Here is a 13,793-nt window from a genome sequence, read left to right on the forward strand (position 1 = left end):
AACCGTTTATTATATTATAATATATGTTATTATTATATATATTATTTATTCTCACTAGTATCCACATTCCCATAGTCTAAAATCATTATTGGAGGAGATTTTAATATAGTCCTTAATCCCTCAGTGGATAAATCAAATAATACAAATCACACTACACATGGCTCTCCACAGACACAATGAAACAGTACATGAAACAGCTTGGACTTAGATAGACATACAGGTAGATCTCCTCCTAGCAAGCAATTCCATCATTCAAGACATAACAGACACAAAAATACATCCAATTATTATTTCAGACCAAAGCTTCAATAAAGCTTCAATCTACCATACCACAACGTATTTGCTAAAACCAAATAAAGATCCATCCCTATGCTCCAGTTACCACCCTCCATCACTTATAAACACAACACAGATATGAAAATAATCAAGCATTAGCAACACGTCTAGAATCAGTCATGCTAACTCTTATTCATCCAGACCAAACAGGCTTTATCAAAGGACCGCAGTCCTCCAATAATACTCATCGATTATTCAACATAATAACTCCACTAAACAAAAAAAACAAATATAGTTACTGAAACCAAAACCAAATCTCCATCACACAGTGGTCTCAATTATTAAAAGAACACATAACCAATGAAAGACTAACCGCTAAGATAGCTAAAAACCAACTGGACATATTTACACTGCAATCCTCTTCTATCAAGACATAGAGATATCTGCCATCTATCATCTATATTATATCCCACATTGTTATTATATACTGCATACTACAAATTATGTAACAGTGAATTGATGCCCTATACTATACAATATCAAGAAGTGTTAGGTTCCTATAACTATATTCCTATTCTATTTAACTCAGTGTCTAATTACATAATTTTATAATTATGCATGCACATATTTATATCTATATGTATATTTACATATCTCATATACATGAATTATATCATGGATTATGAATGGATATGTATGTATATGTCAGTCAGTGTTGGGGAGTAGCGATGCTACTAGTGTAACTACATTTTTCAGTAACTTTACAGTAGCGACACTACTTTTAAAACACTGTAGCTTTTCCTGTAGCTGCTTTTTCCAGCAAGTAGCAGTATTCTATTCATAGTTGTTAGAAGCATTAAAGAAGAAAGCACATTTTCCAGATTTAAAAGTGCAGGGACCCAGCTCACACTGTCAGCAACCTCCCTCGAGCACCACCTTCACGTGATTCCTCTCACCTTTCAAGTACACTGGACCTTTAATTACTTCACTCTGCCCAGAACAATTAACGTGAACACTTGATATTTATCAATATTTTGACTTGTGCACAGACACTATTGTATAAAACACACAATATACGGTACACATTTCTTTCTAATCACTAAAAATGATACTTTATTTGGTAATTACATAAAACATCTGTCCACACGTCATGAAATCACATGGTAAAATATGAGCATATATGAGTATATGTATAGTATGTGAGTGTGCCCATAATGCATAATAATAATTCAGTAAGTAAAGATTAAACAGACAGACGGATGTACAAACACTGCATTCACTGTGTCAATAAACTGATCATGCAAAGAGGTCTGGGCACACAAGTCTATAATCAGTCAGCCTGGAGGTGAAGGTGTCTGACACGAGTCCAGTGTGAGTGTGCCTGGTCTGTACCTTCAGCTCACTGCTGCTACAGACACGCCACAATCACAGTCAGTCTCTCAGGGACACAGCTGCTGGAGTTTATTACATAAAGTCATGTGAGATCACACTCTAATTTTTGTTTGGCAGACCTACAGGTACATAAAAAATATAAATTAAACAATATACAAAACTGTATTCATCCATGTCTTTCTTTTCTGTGTTCTGCCACAGCAAAACTCTCTGCCGAAGCACGCAGCTTCAGTCTGTTTCCTGCTCTACGATCACACAGACGACCTGAGCTTCATTTCTTGATGACTTCTTCTTTCAGCTTCTCTGCCAGATGTTTTCTTTTCTGCAGTTTCTTCTTCTCTTCAACGGATATTTCTTGGAATATGAAAAAAAGAAATGATTTAAAATGATTCAAATGATTATTTCCAGCTAATTGCAAAATCATGTTCAGATTTTTAAATCCTCAACATGATTCTAAATGTAATTTCTTTACAATTCAATACTACTTGGTCATAATAATCAAATATTAGAAATGAATCCGGACAGCGGTTATTTGTACAAATCATCCAAGCACTTAATTCCTAGCCATTTCTGTGGGTTACATTACATTAACATTGCTAAACATTATTAAACTGGAAAGAAATTACAGATGCATCTTTTAAATCTGATTGGTTGATAACTTTTGACAACGTTTAATTCGGGTATGAAAAGAATGAATATCTAGTGCATGAGCACAGAGCTTGGCGAGTGCACAGACAGGACACAGTTTGAGAGAGGAGGGACTCGCTTTAAGTGCGCGCACTCTCTCTGGGCGAGAGTTTTGTGCGAGAGTAAAGGAAATCCACGTGCAAACAGAGATTCGCAGTTGCTGTTTACACGGCTGTTTTTTATATTCACAGTCTGCAGCTGGGGCAGGAACTCAGGGAGCGTGTGATACCTGTGCAGTGTGTTTGGGCTCCGGGGCCGCAGGAGGAGCGTCAGCCGGGCTCTTCTGGGTCTGATCTCTCTTCAGGGCCTGCAGTTTATCTCTCTGCTGCTTCAGATACTCAGAGCGCTGCTGTAACGCCTGCTCATCCTACACACACACACACACACACACACACACACACACACACACACACAGAGCAAAGATCGTTAAACTATCCATCTGCGTTCTTTAAATTCAGTCAGTACAGACTTGATCATGTGTTTATTAACTGTTTGTCAGTTTGCTAATGTTAATGGTGCAGTTTAGTCAGTTAAAAGAATCTTTGATATTCAGAAGCGTGGTGTGAGTGTGTGTGGTCAGTGTTAGTGTCTTACAGCGACAGCTCTGGAGTGTGCGTCCTCATCTCTCGGACTCTCTGGGCTCGGCGTGTGGTTGGCAGACTCTGAACCCTTGACAGGTGCCCTCACTGCAGGAAGAGCTTTACTTTTACCTGCACACAACACACACAACACAGATCCTACACAACAGACTCCTGAAATCAACTCTCGTCACATCAGAAGCTTCATTTGACAAGGAGTTTAACAGTTCAGACAGTGCGTGAATCAGAGGTAAAAAACCTATATAAATACTGTTCAGTTTCTTGCACAGACCGATCGTTTTGTGTCTTTACACATCAATGTCTCATCACGAGCCGCAATAAGGACGAGGTTGATGCACGTGCGCCTGGCTCCGCGTTTAAAACAAGTGTAAATTCACTCTAACTGCTTTGCTTATTTCACTTGGATAAAAATTAAACATTCAGCACACTTGTTCTTAAACAGCCTATGTAACCTATGCAATACTTTAATAATTGACTGAAGTAATACAGTTCTGTATTTGCACAAAATAAACTAATCTTTTCTGTGAAATTTAGTAATTAAGTAAATTCTGTAAAAGTAGTAATACCATTATAATATTCCCTGCTGAAAACAAAAAAACAATAGAGCCCCTCCCAAAACACAACAGAACATGTAATGATTTAAGGGTTATATATACTGCGAATTATATAGTCTTTAATGTAAACTATAATGGTGTCTACTGGTATTTGATGAATTCTATTGGTGGGATGTAATCTGGCAGATGGGAAACAATAGAACAACAGTAATTATTATCAGAATAATGCCCAAAACACACTACAAAAAGGAATTTTGTAATTGTTTTAATGGAAACCATAAGAATTTCTGTGATGGTTTCTATTGTATTTTTTCCAGCAGGGTAACGATACCCATACTGTGCTGCACACTATTGACAATATTAAGCTGAAGCTTGACTTTGCAAAATTAAAATTGCAAATCAAATCACAATATCTGTCAAAAAAATTGCAATTTGATATTTTCCCCAAATTGCACAGCCCTAACTCACACCCACTCGCACTGACACACACACACACACACACACTCACGCACATTCTCACAAACTCTCACACACACACTCACGCATACACGCACACTCCCTCACACACACACACACACGCACTGACACACACACACACACTCACTAACATGTGCGCACACACACTCACTCACGCACATTCTCACAAACTTGCACACACACACACTCATGCACACTTGGGCATACACGCACACTCCCTCCCTCACACATGCACACTCCCTCACACACACACACACACACACACACACACACACACACACACACACACACACACACACACACACACATACACACACACACACACACACACACACGCATGCACATTCTCACAAACTCTCACAAACTCTCACACACACTCACTCACTCACTCACTTCCTCACACACACACACACACACACACACACACACACACACACACACACACACACACACACACACACACACACTCACAGGACGGTGTGGCTGCAGCTGAACTCCTGACGGCTGCAGACTCAGACTCCTGTAACTTCAGCTCTGTAGCGTCTGTCGTGCCGTTGGTCTGTGGAGATCAGAAAGACACAAGCCATGAGGAGCAGCACAAATCTGCAGGACTTCAGAACATGGTCCTGCTTCCTCCAAACTTCCACAAAACAAGAAAGGTAAAAGAAATGTCCTTTTTGTGTTTGATCGTATAAAACAAGATGCAACTTCAGTAAAGCTGAAGGCTCTCACCATTCACTGCCATTAAAAGGGTCAAAACCATATTGTGACTGTCCAGTAAAACCACATACAGATATGAGCAAAACACATGAAGTGGACAAGCCATCAGCCCTGATCTCCGTCCTCTCTCAGTGCACTACAGTAAAAGATTCAAACTTCACTGAATGACACCAAAACACACACACATTACAATCAAACGTTGATGATGATCACTTCACTGTGAATCAGACAGTCACCCTCGTCTTCTCTAGCAGCAACATTACTGTCCTCAAAACATCAATGAAGCACAGTGCAGGGGTGATTGAAACTGAGATGGTCAGAACATGCTAGCAAGGTCAGAACACTTCACAGCACTGCAGCAGCTCTACAGATTATAGATAAGAGGTGTGTGATTTCATGGTTATGATCTGTTTATTATTTGCATGCATTTATAAGCCTTGTTAATTCAAACTTTCAGGTGATTTTACTCGCACGCTGTCTAAATATGCCGTCACATAGCACAATAAATAAATATAAATTTATTTACATATTTATTTATAAATCTTGTCTGAATAACTTTTGAATCTTTATAAAGAACCAATTTAGATTGAATTCATACAGTAAAGACTATGCTGTTTTATTTTACATTTAATTATTCAATTTCTGAATAGTATTGATGCTACCAAACTCTTTATTATATAAAAACAAAAGAACAATCATTTCCTTTGTTCTTATTTGATTACTGATTTATGCCATTACTGGCCTGTGTCTGAATCCTTCTAGTGATCAGCTGGTTCAGGTGATTTGAGCCCTGCATGTCCCTGTAACTAAAACTTTAGCAATGCTTATTTTCCTGCGAAGCACTCTGCGACATTTGTTCCTGAAAGGAGCTACATAAAATCAGATTTCCTTACTACTCACTTATTTCCAGCAAAGCATCTGTTTGATAGTATATTGTTTCTGTGAAATATGCACTGCATGAGCGTCAGACTCACTGTGTTGGTTTGCTGGCTCACAGAGTCACACAGGGGGGTCTCAGACAGACTGCTGGAGGTGGACGCCTGCTCCTCCGTCTCCTGTACCCTGTGCACCATCTCCAGATCATACTCCTCCTTTGACCTCCTGCAGATACACAAACAATACAGCACAGCTCATACTGCAGTCCCTTACTGAACACAGTTAACATGCTGTGTTCTGATCGACAGCATCCCTAAACAGTCTTCACTGCTCCCTACTCAGTGAGCACAGGATATGTGCTCACTCTAAACGCACCTACAGTAAGAACCACTGAACCTTCTGCTTTCACTTTATTTTTATTTAATTTTATTTATTTATATCAACTTCAAATTTGGAACATAAATTTAGACATAAGGCTTTCATTTTATAGTAATTTTGGATTATTTCAACCTTAGTCCAACCTTAGATCTGTATTCCAAAGCTACCATGAATTATAAAAATTTAAGTTTGAATAGTGCACTTTCACATCTATATTCAAAAATGGGGGGTGGCACTTAAAGGGTTAATGTGTCCTTCTTACAGTGTAATTACACATTTAAGTACTGAGTAATATTAATTAACTACTTGTACTTACTATATGGTTACGGTTAGGATTTGTCTTAGGGTTACTTGCTTATAATTATGCATAATTGTTATTATAATAGTAAGTACATGTAACGTGTAACGTTATCTTATGAGACGAGTCCTCTCTGATCTGTTGTAAATCAATCACAGTTGCAGAAGACAAATCTGAGTCAGAGGAGCTCTAAATCCAGGTCTGGATTCAAACATTTGTCCTGAGCAATGTGATCTGTAGCTAACCCTGATCTCTTAATGGCATTCATTAACGTTAGCATCTTCATGAACAGAAACAGAAACTTGGGGACAGAGCCGCACTGATCTACGGTCATGCGCCTGTGAACCGGACAGTAACCCAGCACACTAAGAATATCACACCGTTCTTTTTCGGTGGGGCGTTAAGCTGCTTAACTGCCAGTGGTCTCGCAGTGGCTTTATATGCTTGGCTTACTGTGAACACTATCAATCCTTTTACAAGTTTTACAAGGACATCACTAAGTGGGTCTCAACTATTTATTGTGCAAATATTTTTAAAAAGCAGAGAATTTATGTCTGATTCACAAAACGAAACGCCATGTTTATGAATGGATGCATATAATATCAACTGCAGGACGACACGTGCTGCCACTGATGTCTGTCTGATGTCTGTGCAGGTAATGAGGAGAAATTACCTGAGAACCTCCTGAAGAATCTTCATTTCCTGCTGCTCGAGTTCACTCACGACGTCCACGCCGTCTGTCAGACACTCGGGCAGCCCTCCTATAACACACACACACACACACACAGACACACAGACAGACAGAAAGACAGACGGATGGACGGATGGACAGACAGACACACACACACACACACACACACACACACACAGACAGACAGAGACACAGACGGATGGACGGACAGACAGACAGACAGACAGACAGACAGACAGACAGACAGACAGACAGACAGATGGACAGACAGATACACAGACAGACAGACACACACAGACAGACAGACAGACAGACAGACGGATGGACGGACAGAGAGACAGACAGACGGATGGACAGACAGAGACACAGACAGACAGAGACACACAGACAGACAGACAGACAGACAGACAGACAGACAGACGGAGGACGGACAGACAGACAGACAGACAGACAGACGGATGGACGGACGGGAGGACAGACAGACACACACACACACACACACACACACACAGACAGACAGACACACAGACATGGACGGACAGACAGACAGACAGACAGACAGACAGACAGACAGACAGACAGACGGATGACACAGAGAGACAGACAGACAGAGACACACAGACAGACAGACAGACAGACAGACAGACAGACAAACAGACAGACGGATGGACAGACAGAGACACAGACAGACACACACACACAGACAGACAGACAGACAGAGATACACACAGACAGACACACACACAGACAGACACACACACACACACACACACACAGACAGACAGAGACACACAGACAGACAGAGACACACAGAGACACACAGACACAAACACAGACACAAACACACACAGACAGACAGACAGACAGACAGACAGACAGACACACACACACACACACACACACACACACACACACACACAGACAGACAGACACTCACACACACAGAAAAAAAAACACAGACACACACAGAAAGACAGACAGACAGACAGACAGACAGACACACACACACACACACACACAGACAGACAGAGACAGACAGACACACACACACACACACACAGACACACACACACACACACACACACACACACACACACACACACACACACACACACACACACACACACAGACAGACAGACACAGACACACACACACACAGACACACACACACACACACACACACACACACAGAGACACACACACACAGACAGACAGACAGACAGACAGACAGACAGACACACACACACACACACACACACACACACACACACACACACACACACACACACACACACACACACACACACACACACACAGACACAGAGACACACAGACACAGACAGAGACACACAGACAGACACAAACACACACACACACACACACACACACAGAGACACACAGACAGAGACACAAAAAAAAAAAAAAAAAAAAAAAAAAAAAGAAACAAATCAATGTGAAGGTGCAGGTCAGCATTAATGTAACATTTGAATAAACAATAATAAAAATAATTGAATTTACAAACAAATTAGACACTGACAAACTCTTGTGGAAGCAGTGGGATTAAAAAAAAAATAATTATTTCACAACTTTTTTTTCTTGCAATTTCTCCTCAAAAATTTGGGGAATAAACTCAGAATAATGACTTTTTTTTTTTGCATTGCATGGAGTTTTACATCTCACAATTCTGGCTAGTCAAAATATCTGAATTTAAAGAAAAAAGTGGCTATTTATGTATTTACTTTATGCCATGGCAGAACAGGCTTCCATATTTACAGCATCTACTGAAAAATGGGAGCTGGTTTTATGTGAGAGAGACCAAGATGCATGTCAAATATAATAAATGTAATGAAGCTGAACTAATCACACATGCATATCTGGATGTGTTGAATACCATTTCTCTCTTTGATGACATGCAGAGCCTGCAGCTGAAGCTCCATGTTCTTCTGGACCATCAGAGACCGAAACATCTGAAAATCATCTGTAGCGAGAACAGGCCGGAAAACAGCCTGATCGAACAAGAAAACACAGTCAGCCATCGCATCACATGACCCAAGAGCACTGCCTACATGCAGAACAAAACCACATGCACATGGATAAAGGATTCTGCACGAAGGGAAAAGCATTAGGATTTCAGTATTGGGTGCATTATTACAGTCAGCTAAACTCTGACAGAGAGAGCCAGTGATCAGATGATAATACGGCGTGTGTGAAGTTCCCACTGAAAATCAACAGCATCAATAACAGAAAGGGACCGTCCAGTTCTAGCACAGCTTCGTCACAACACAAGAATCAACATGAACTACAAATAAAACGCTCTATTTGAGCTGAAAAGTAAGAGAATGTAATTGCAATCAATACGTGTTTCAAACGAAGCATGTTTAACGCTTACAAACTTATTAAAAACAGAGGAAGGACCAATTGAAACATCACTAAATAGGTACAATTAGTTTCATTCTCAGTTTAACATTTGCTGCAAAGGATGGAAGGTGTAACAGTTAAGAGGAAAGTGGTGAAATAACGCTGTGCAAAGTGTAATGTGAGACTAAAAATATTGATGAGGATTGATTGTCCTAAAGCAAAAGTGTGGATGCTTGTTGACCACTTCAAGCAAATAACTTTTTACTGAAGTAAATAATTCATTAAAAAACTAGTAGCTGCAACATCCCTAGACGTGTGATCCACAGTAACTCTGTGAATGTCTGCATTTGGAGTGACAGGGCCTCAGTGCTGCGTCCTCAGCCAATCAGGGCCGGTAGTTTTCCAGGTCAATCTCACAGATGAACCGGGCCGCGCTCTGTCTCACTAACCCAGTTAACTAATCTCCGTCGACTGCCTTAACCTGCATGTGTCACAGCGACTCTGGCTCTCAGCACTCAAGCTTCTTCTCGGTCCAGAAGCTGCAGGTTCAGGCCAGAACTAAAGTATCGCGTGAAGCTGAACATGTCCTCACATGTTTGTGACGGCGCCATCTAGCCAGAAGAGACCTGATTCAAACATCAAACAAACAGATGCAAAGACTAGATTCATGCAAAACATTCAGTTTTTATTTTTCCATCTTATGTTTAATGTAAGAGCTGGCTTGAACTTGAGTGTTTGAGGGGGTGTCAGCCATCTCCATTTACTGGTGCAAAACAGTTCATTGTGCAGCTGGATGTTGTAAAATAAATACCAGTTTACATTTATTAATGCACTAATACACACTAACATGAAGCACAATTGTTTTACCATTTACTGCACTTTGTTATGCGTGTCACACATCTAACGTGAAGCGCTGCACTGTGGCTAAAGCCTGGAATACACTACGCGATTTTCTGCCAATTTACTTTCTGGAGAAGTCGACGCTAGTTGCCAAAAGTCAGAGCTAGTCTGCAGATTTGAGCTGACAGATTCCATAGAAAACCTCACAGTGTACGATGGTGACAGACCCAGACTTTGACTCCACTCAGTCAAAGGAGATCAAACGTTAGATATTTTCAGCCGATTTAATTTGTCATGCATCTCCTAACAAGGCACAGGGGTCCGTTCTTCGTACGTCGCTAACTCAGTTAGCTGGATTTGACTGTTGATGAGTTGGCATGATCTTGGATAGTTTGGTTCTTCGAAGCTCATCCTGGAGTTGCTGTCATAGCAACAGGTCCTTAACCTTAAACCTGCTCGGGAGCAGCTTATTTAATGTAAACAGGATTAGATCGCATCTTTTTAAGAAGAATTGATACTTAAAATCTGTCCCAGCCACTGCTACTTTATTACAAGAGTACCCTACTGATCCAGGGACAGTAATTTACAATAATAATCATTAATATAATAATGTTGTGTAGTCTATACTACTATAGACACAGCCAGTTTTACTCATTGAAAGATTTATTTGTGATAAAATGATAACTTTATAATTGTATTAGAGTCTTACACAGATACAGTTAATCTGAGTCGAGCATTAATTTGACAGATATTATGGGAGTGTCTTGATGGAGCGCAGGAGATACAGATAACTTGATCTTGACCCTTAAGAGACTTTAATTAACGCTGTCACATAACAGATCTGCTTCAAAGATAAAATTACATGAATTTCTAATTACAGCTTTGAAATAAAAATGTAAAGACTGTACAAATACTAGAAATCATGAATATAAATAATTTGGAATCAAATTATGAAAACAGTGCACATTTCATTTATCTTTTATAACATTTATATAGTTTTGTTCACTTGGCTGTTTCCAGAAATGTGTCAAGTTTTTCGTCAGGTGTCTTATTTAATGCTATGATGTCATTACGTTGCCAGCCAATCGCTGCACTGCTGACCGTGGTCTTGAGTATCGATACATCTGCCCTTTACAGGGAACACGGGAACACACAGTAATCTTAGATAACTTAATCCAGATAATTTAATCAAATCCACAAATTCGTTTGAAGAACCAAATTAGCCAGAGATCAGTTATCAGGATCAGAAGATCTGGGATCTTTCAAATCATCTCAGATGTATTAAGCGAGGTACGAAGACTGGCCCCAGGTTTCTGCGTGAGTCTGCTGTGATCAGAACGACTTCAAGGTCTGGTAGAGAGTGATCTTCAGTCCTGTAGTGTATGATGGCCTGTCTTCCTCTACACTAATTAAGTGTAAAGGCTACAATTAAGCAACTACATATTTCCGTAAATTTCATGAATTGAATAGCAAGTGCTATAAAATAGTATGAGCCGCTAATACATACACATCCCTGATGTCAAATACACGTTTAATAGATGTCTTTAAGATGTTTATGAATGTTCAGAATGTCTGTCAGATGTTTGTACACAGCATATCCTTTCTGGTTTAAGTGATCTTTAACAGACATCTTGCAGACGTACGTGTGCTATCTGGGTACATTAAATAAATAAAATCAAATTTAAAACTTTAGGGCCCTGGAAATGCGGTCCTGCAACCGCAGCCTCCGGTTGTGCAGGAAACCTCTTCTCCCCTGAACACAGAGCAAAATACAAGTGCAATACGCAAGCGCAGGCTCCATCAGACCAGCACAATAAACTACAGAAGAGAGTCTACACCCCGCCACAGCTCTGTGATCAGTCATGCAGCGCTCAGGGCTGAGATCTCTCACCTGTAGAGTCTGAGTCTTGCTGAAAGAGGAGCAGGCGTGCAGGAACTGCTGCTCACTGATGCCCACCTCCTGCGTGTAGTTCTCCAGCAGACGCTCCACCTGCACAGCACATGCCAATCAATCACAACAGATCAGAACAGTGCATTCATTCACCAGACACATTCAGAGCGGCTCTCACCAGCTGCTTGTACTGCTGATGGATCTCCGTGTACGACAGCTTGTTCTCATCCTCATCATCAAACACTGAAAACACAACAACACTATCACCGCAAGCCCTTTCAGCTTAAAATATTCCCAGTGCTCCTCGACGTAATAGCATTTCTACTAGTGATAATTCTGATTACAGAGCTATCTGATTCAATGTTTACTATTAAAACACATGTTTTATTAAGAGCTCTCTAACTCAGTTGTTACTAGTAAAGATCTCTCTTATTGTAATTCTTACTAGTAAAAATGCAATTAGGACGAGTAAGTTAACGCTGGGAATATTTTAAGATAAAACGGCTTGCCATACAATATGCACGGCAATATACAGCTCATCTGTCACCGAGCGTTATATTAAACCAACAGAAACGTGAGGTTTATTAGTGAAGAAGCTAAAACGCGCACGCGTCTGCAGCGATCTGCGCGTCGCGGCTGCGTTTAATACCTGAGCATTTGTTGTCCATGAAGTCTGCCAGCGGGATGAGCCAGTCTGGGCTGCTCAGGAAGCCCGCGATGCTCTCCAGCACCCACTCGCTGTCATCGGCCATGATCACTGGAGAGACGCTCTCATCGCCGCGCGCGTTACTCCGCGCCTGTGGACAGAACTGCGTTAAAAACACACGCGAGCGCACGAGCCGCGGACACCCCGGATGTGTGCAACATAATCTGCAACCGTAGCAACCGATGCGTCACGGTCACTGCGGGCGTCACTTCTGTTTCTTCTCCGGGACGCGAGCCAGCGCGCTCGGCTGCGCAGCGCCACCTCCAGCGCCGGAGCGACGCGACGCCGCGGTGCGCTGAACTCAAGGACTGGACTCGAGCGCTGCTGCGTGCGTCGCTAACTCAGATTTGATCGTTGATGCTTTGGCATGATCTTGCATTGGCTGGTTCTTCTAAACTCATCCTGGAGGTCCGTCAGCTCGGGAGCAGCTCATTTAATATACACAGGATTAGATCGCGTCTTTTTAAGCAGAATTGATATTTAAAATCTGTCCCAGATATGACAGATATTAGGAGTGTCTTGAGGGAGCGCAGGAGATACAGATAACTTGATCTTGACCTGTTTTTAAACACTCTCTATGATCTTGACCCTTAAGAGACTTTAATTAAAGCTGTCATGTAACAAATCTGTTTCAAAGATAAAATTAAATAAATACTAATTACAACATTGAAATAAAAAATGTAAAGCCTGTACAAATAGCCTTCTAGAAATTGTGAATATAAATAATTGTGAAGCATGTAAATAAAAAAACAAAAATAAACAAACAAATAAAATAAATAAAAAAATAAAACCGTGCACATCTTATGTATTATAACACCTTTCACATTTATGCATTTAGCAGTCGCTTTTATCCAAAGTGACTTACAGTGCATTCAGGCTATACAATTTTTTACCAGTATGTGTGTAACACAGCGCTCTACCACTGAGCCACAGGAGCACTGGGAGCAGAAGAAGAAGTGCAGAGTGATGCTGTAATCGGTGCTCAAGTGAAATGATTGACAAGACCTGACCCAGTCTTACCGGATGGCCTGAGGCTGCAGTCATGGATCC

The 13,793-nt window shown here is 40.8% G+C and overlaps 1 protein-coding gene across 1 annotated transcript; it reads right to left on the reverse strand.

Moving 5' to 3' along the window:
* Window positions 1-1,361: 1,361 nt before the first annotated feature.
* Window positions 1,362-12,985, reverse strand: cfap36 (cilia and flagella associated protein 36). The gene is made up of 10 exons (XM_042736187.1): window positions 12,687-12,985; window positions 12,216-12,280; window positions 12,038-12,136; window positions 8,840-8,954; window positions 6,931-7,018; window positions 5,680-5,806; window positions 4,457-4,544; window positions 2,950-3,065; window positions 2,585-2,722; window positions 1,362-2,023 (listed from the first exon to the last, which is right to left on the reverse strand). Exons 1-10 carry the CDS (start codon window positions 12,787-12,789, stop codon window positions 1,940-1,942), a joined length of 1,023 nt encoding a protein of 340 aa, XP_042592121.1. The 5' UTR covers window positions 12,790-12,985; the 3' UTR covers window positions 1,362-1,939.
* Window positions 12,986-13,793: the final 808 nt, after the last annotated feature.

This window comes from Cyprinus carpio, chromosome B13 (assembly GCF_018340385.1).
Source record: "Cyprinus carpio isolate SPL01 chromosome B13, ASM1834038v1, whole genome shotgun sequence".
Taxonomy (NCBI): domain Eukaryota; kingdom Metazoa; phylum Chordata; class Actinopteri; order Cypriniformes; family Cyprinidae; genus Cyprinus; species Cyprinus carpio.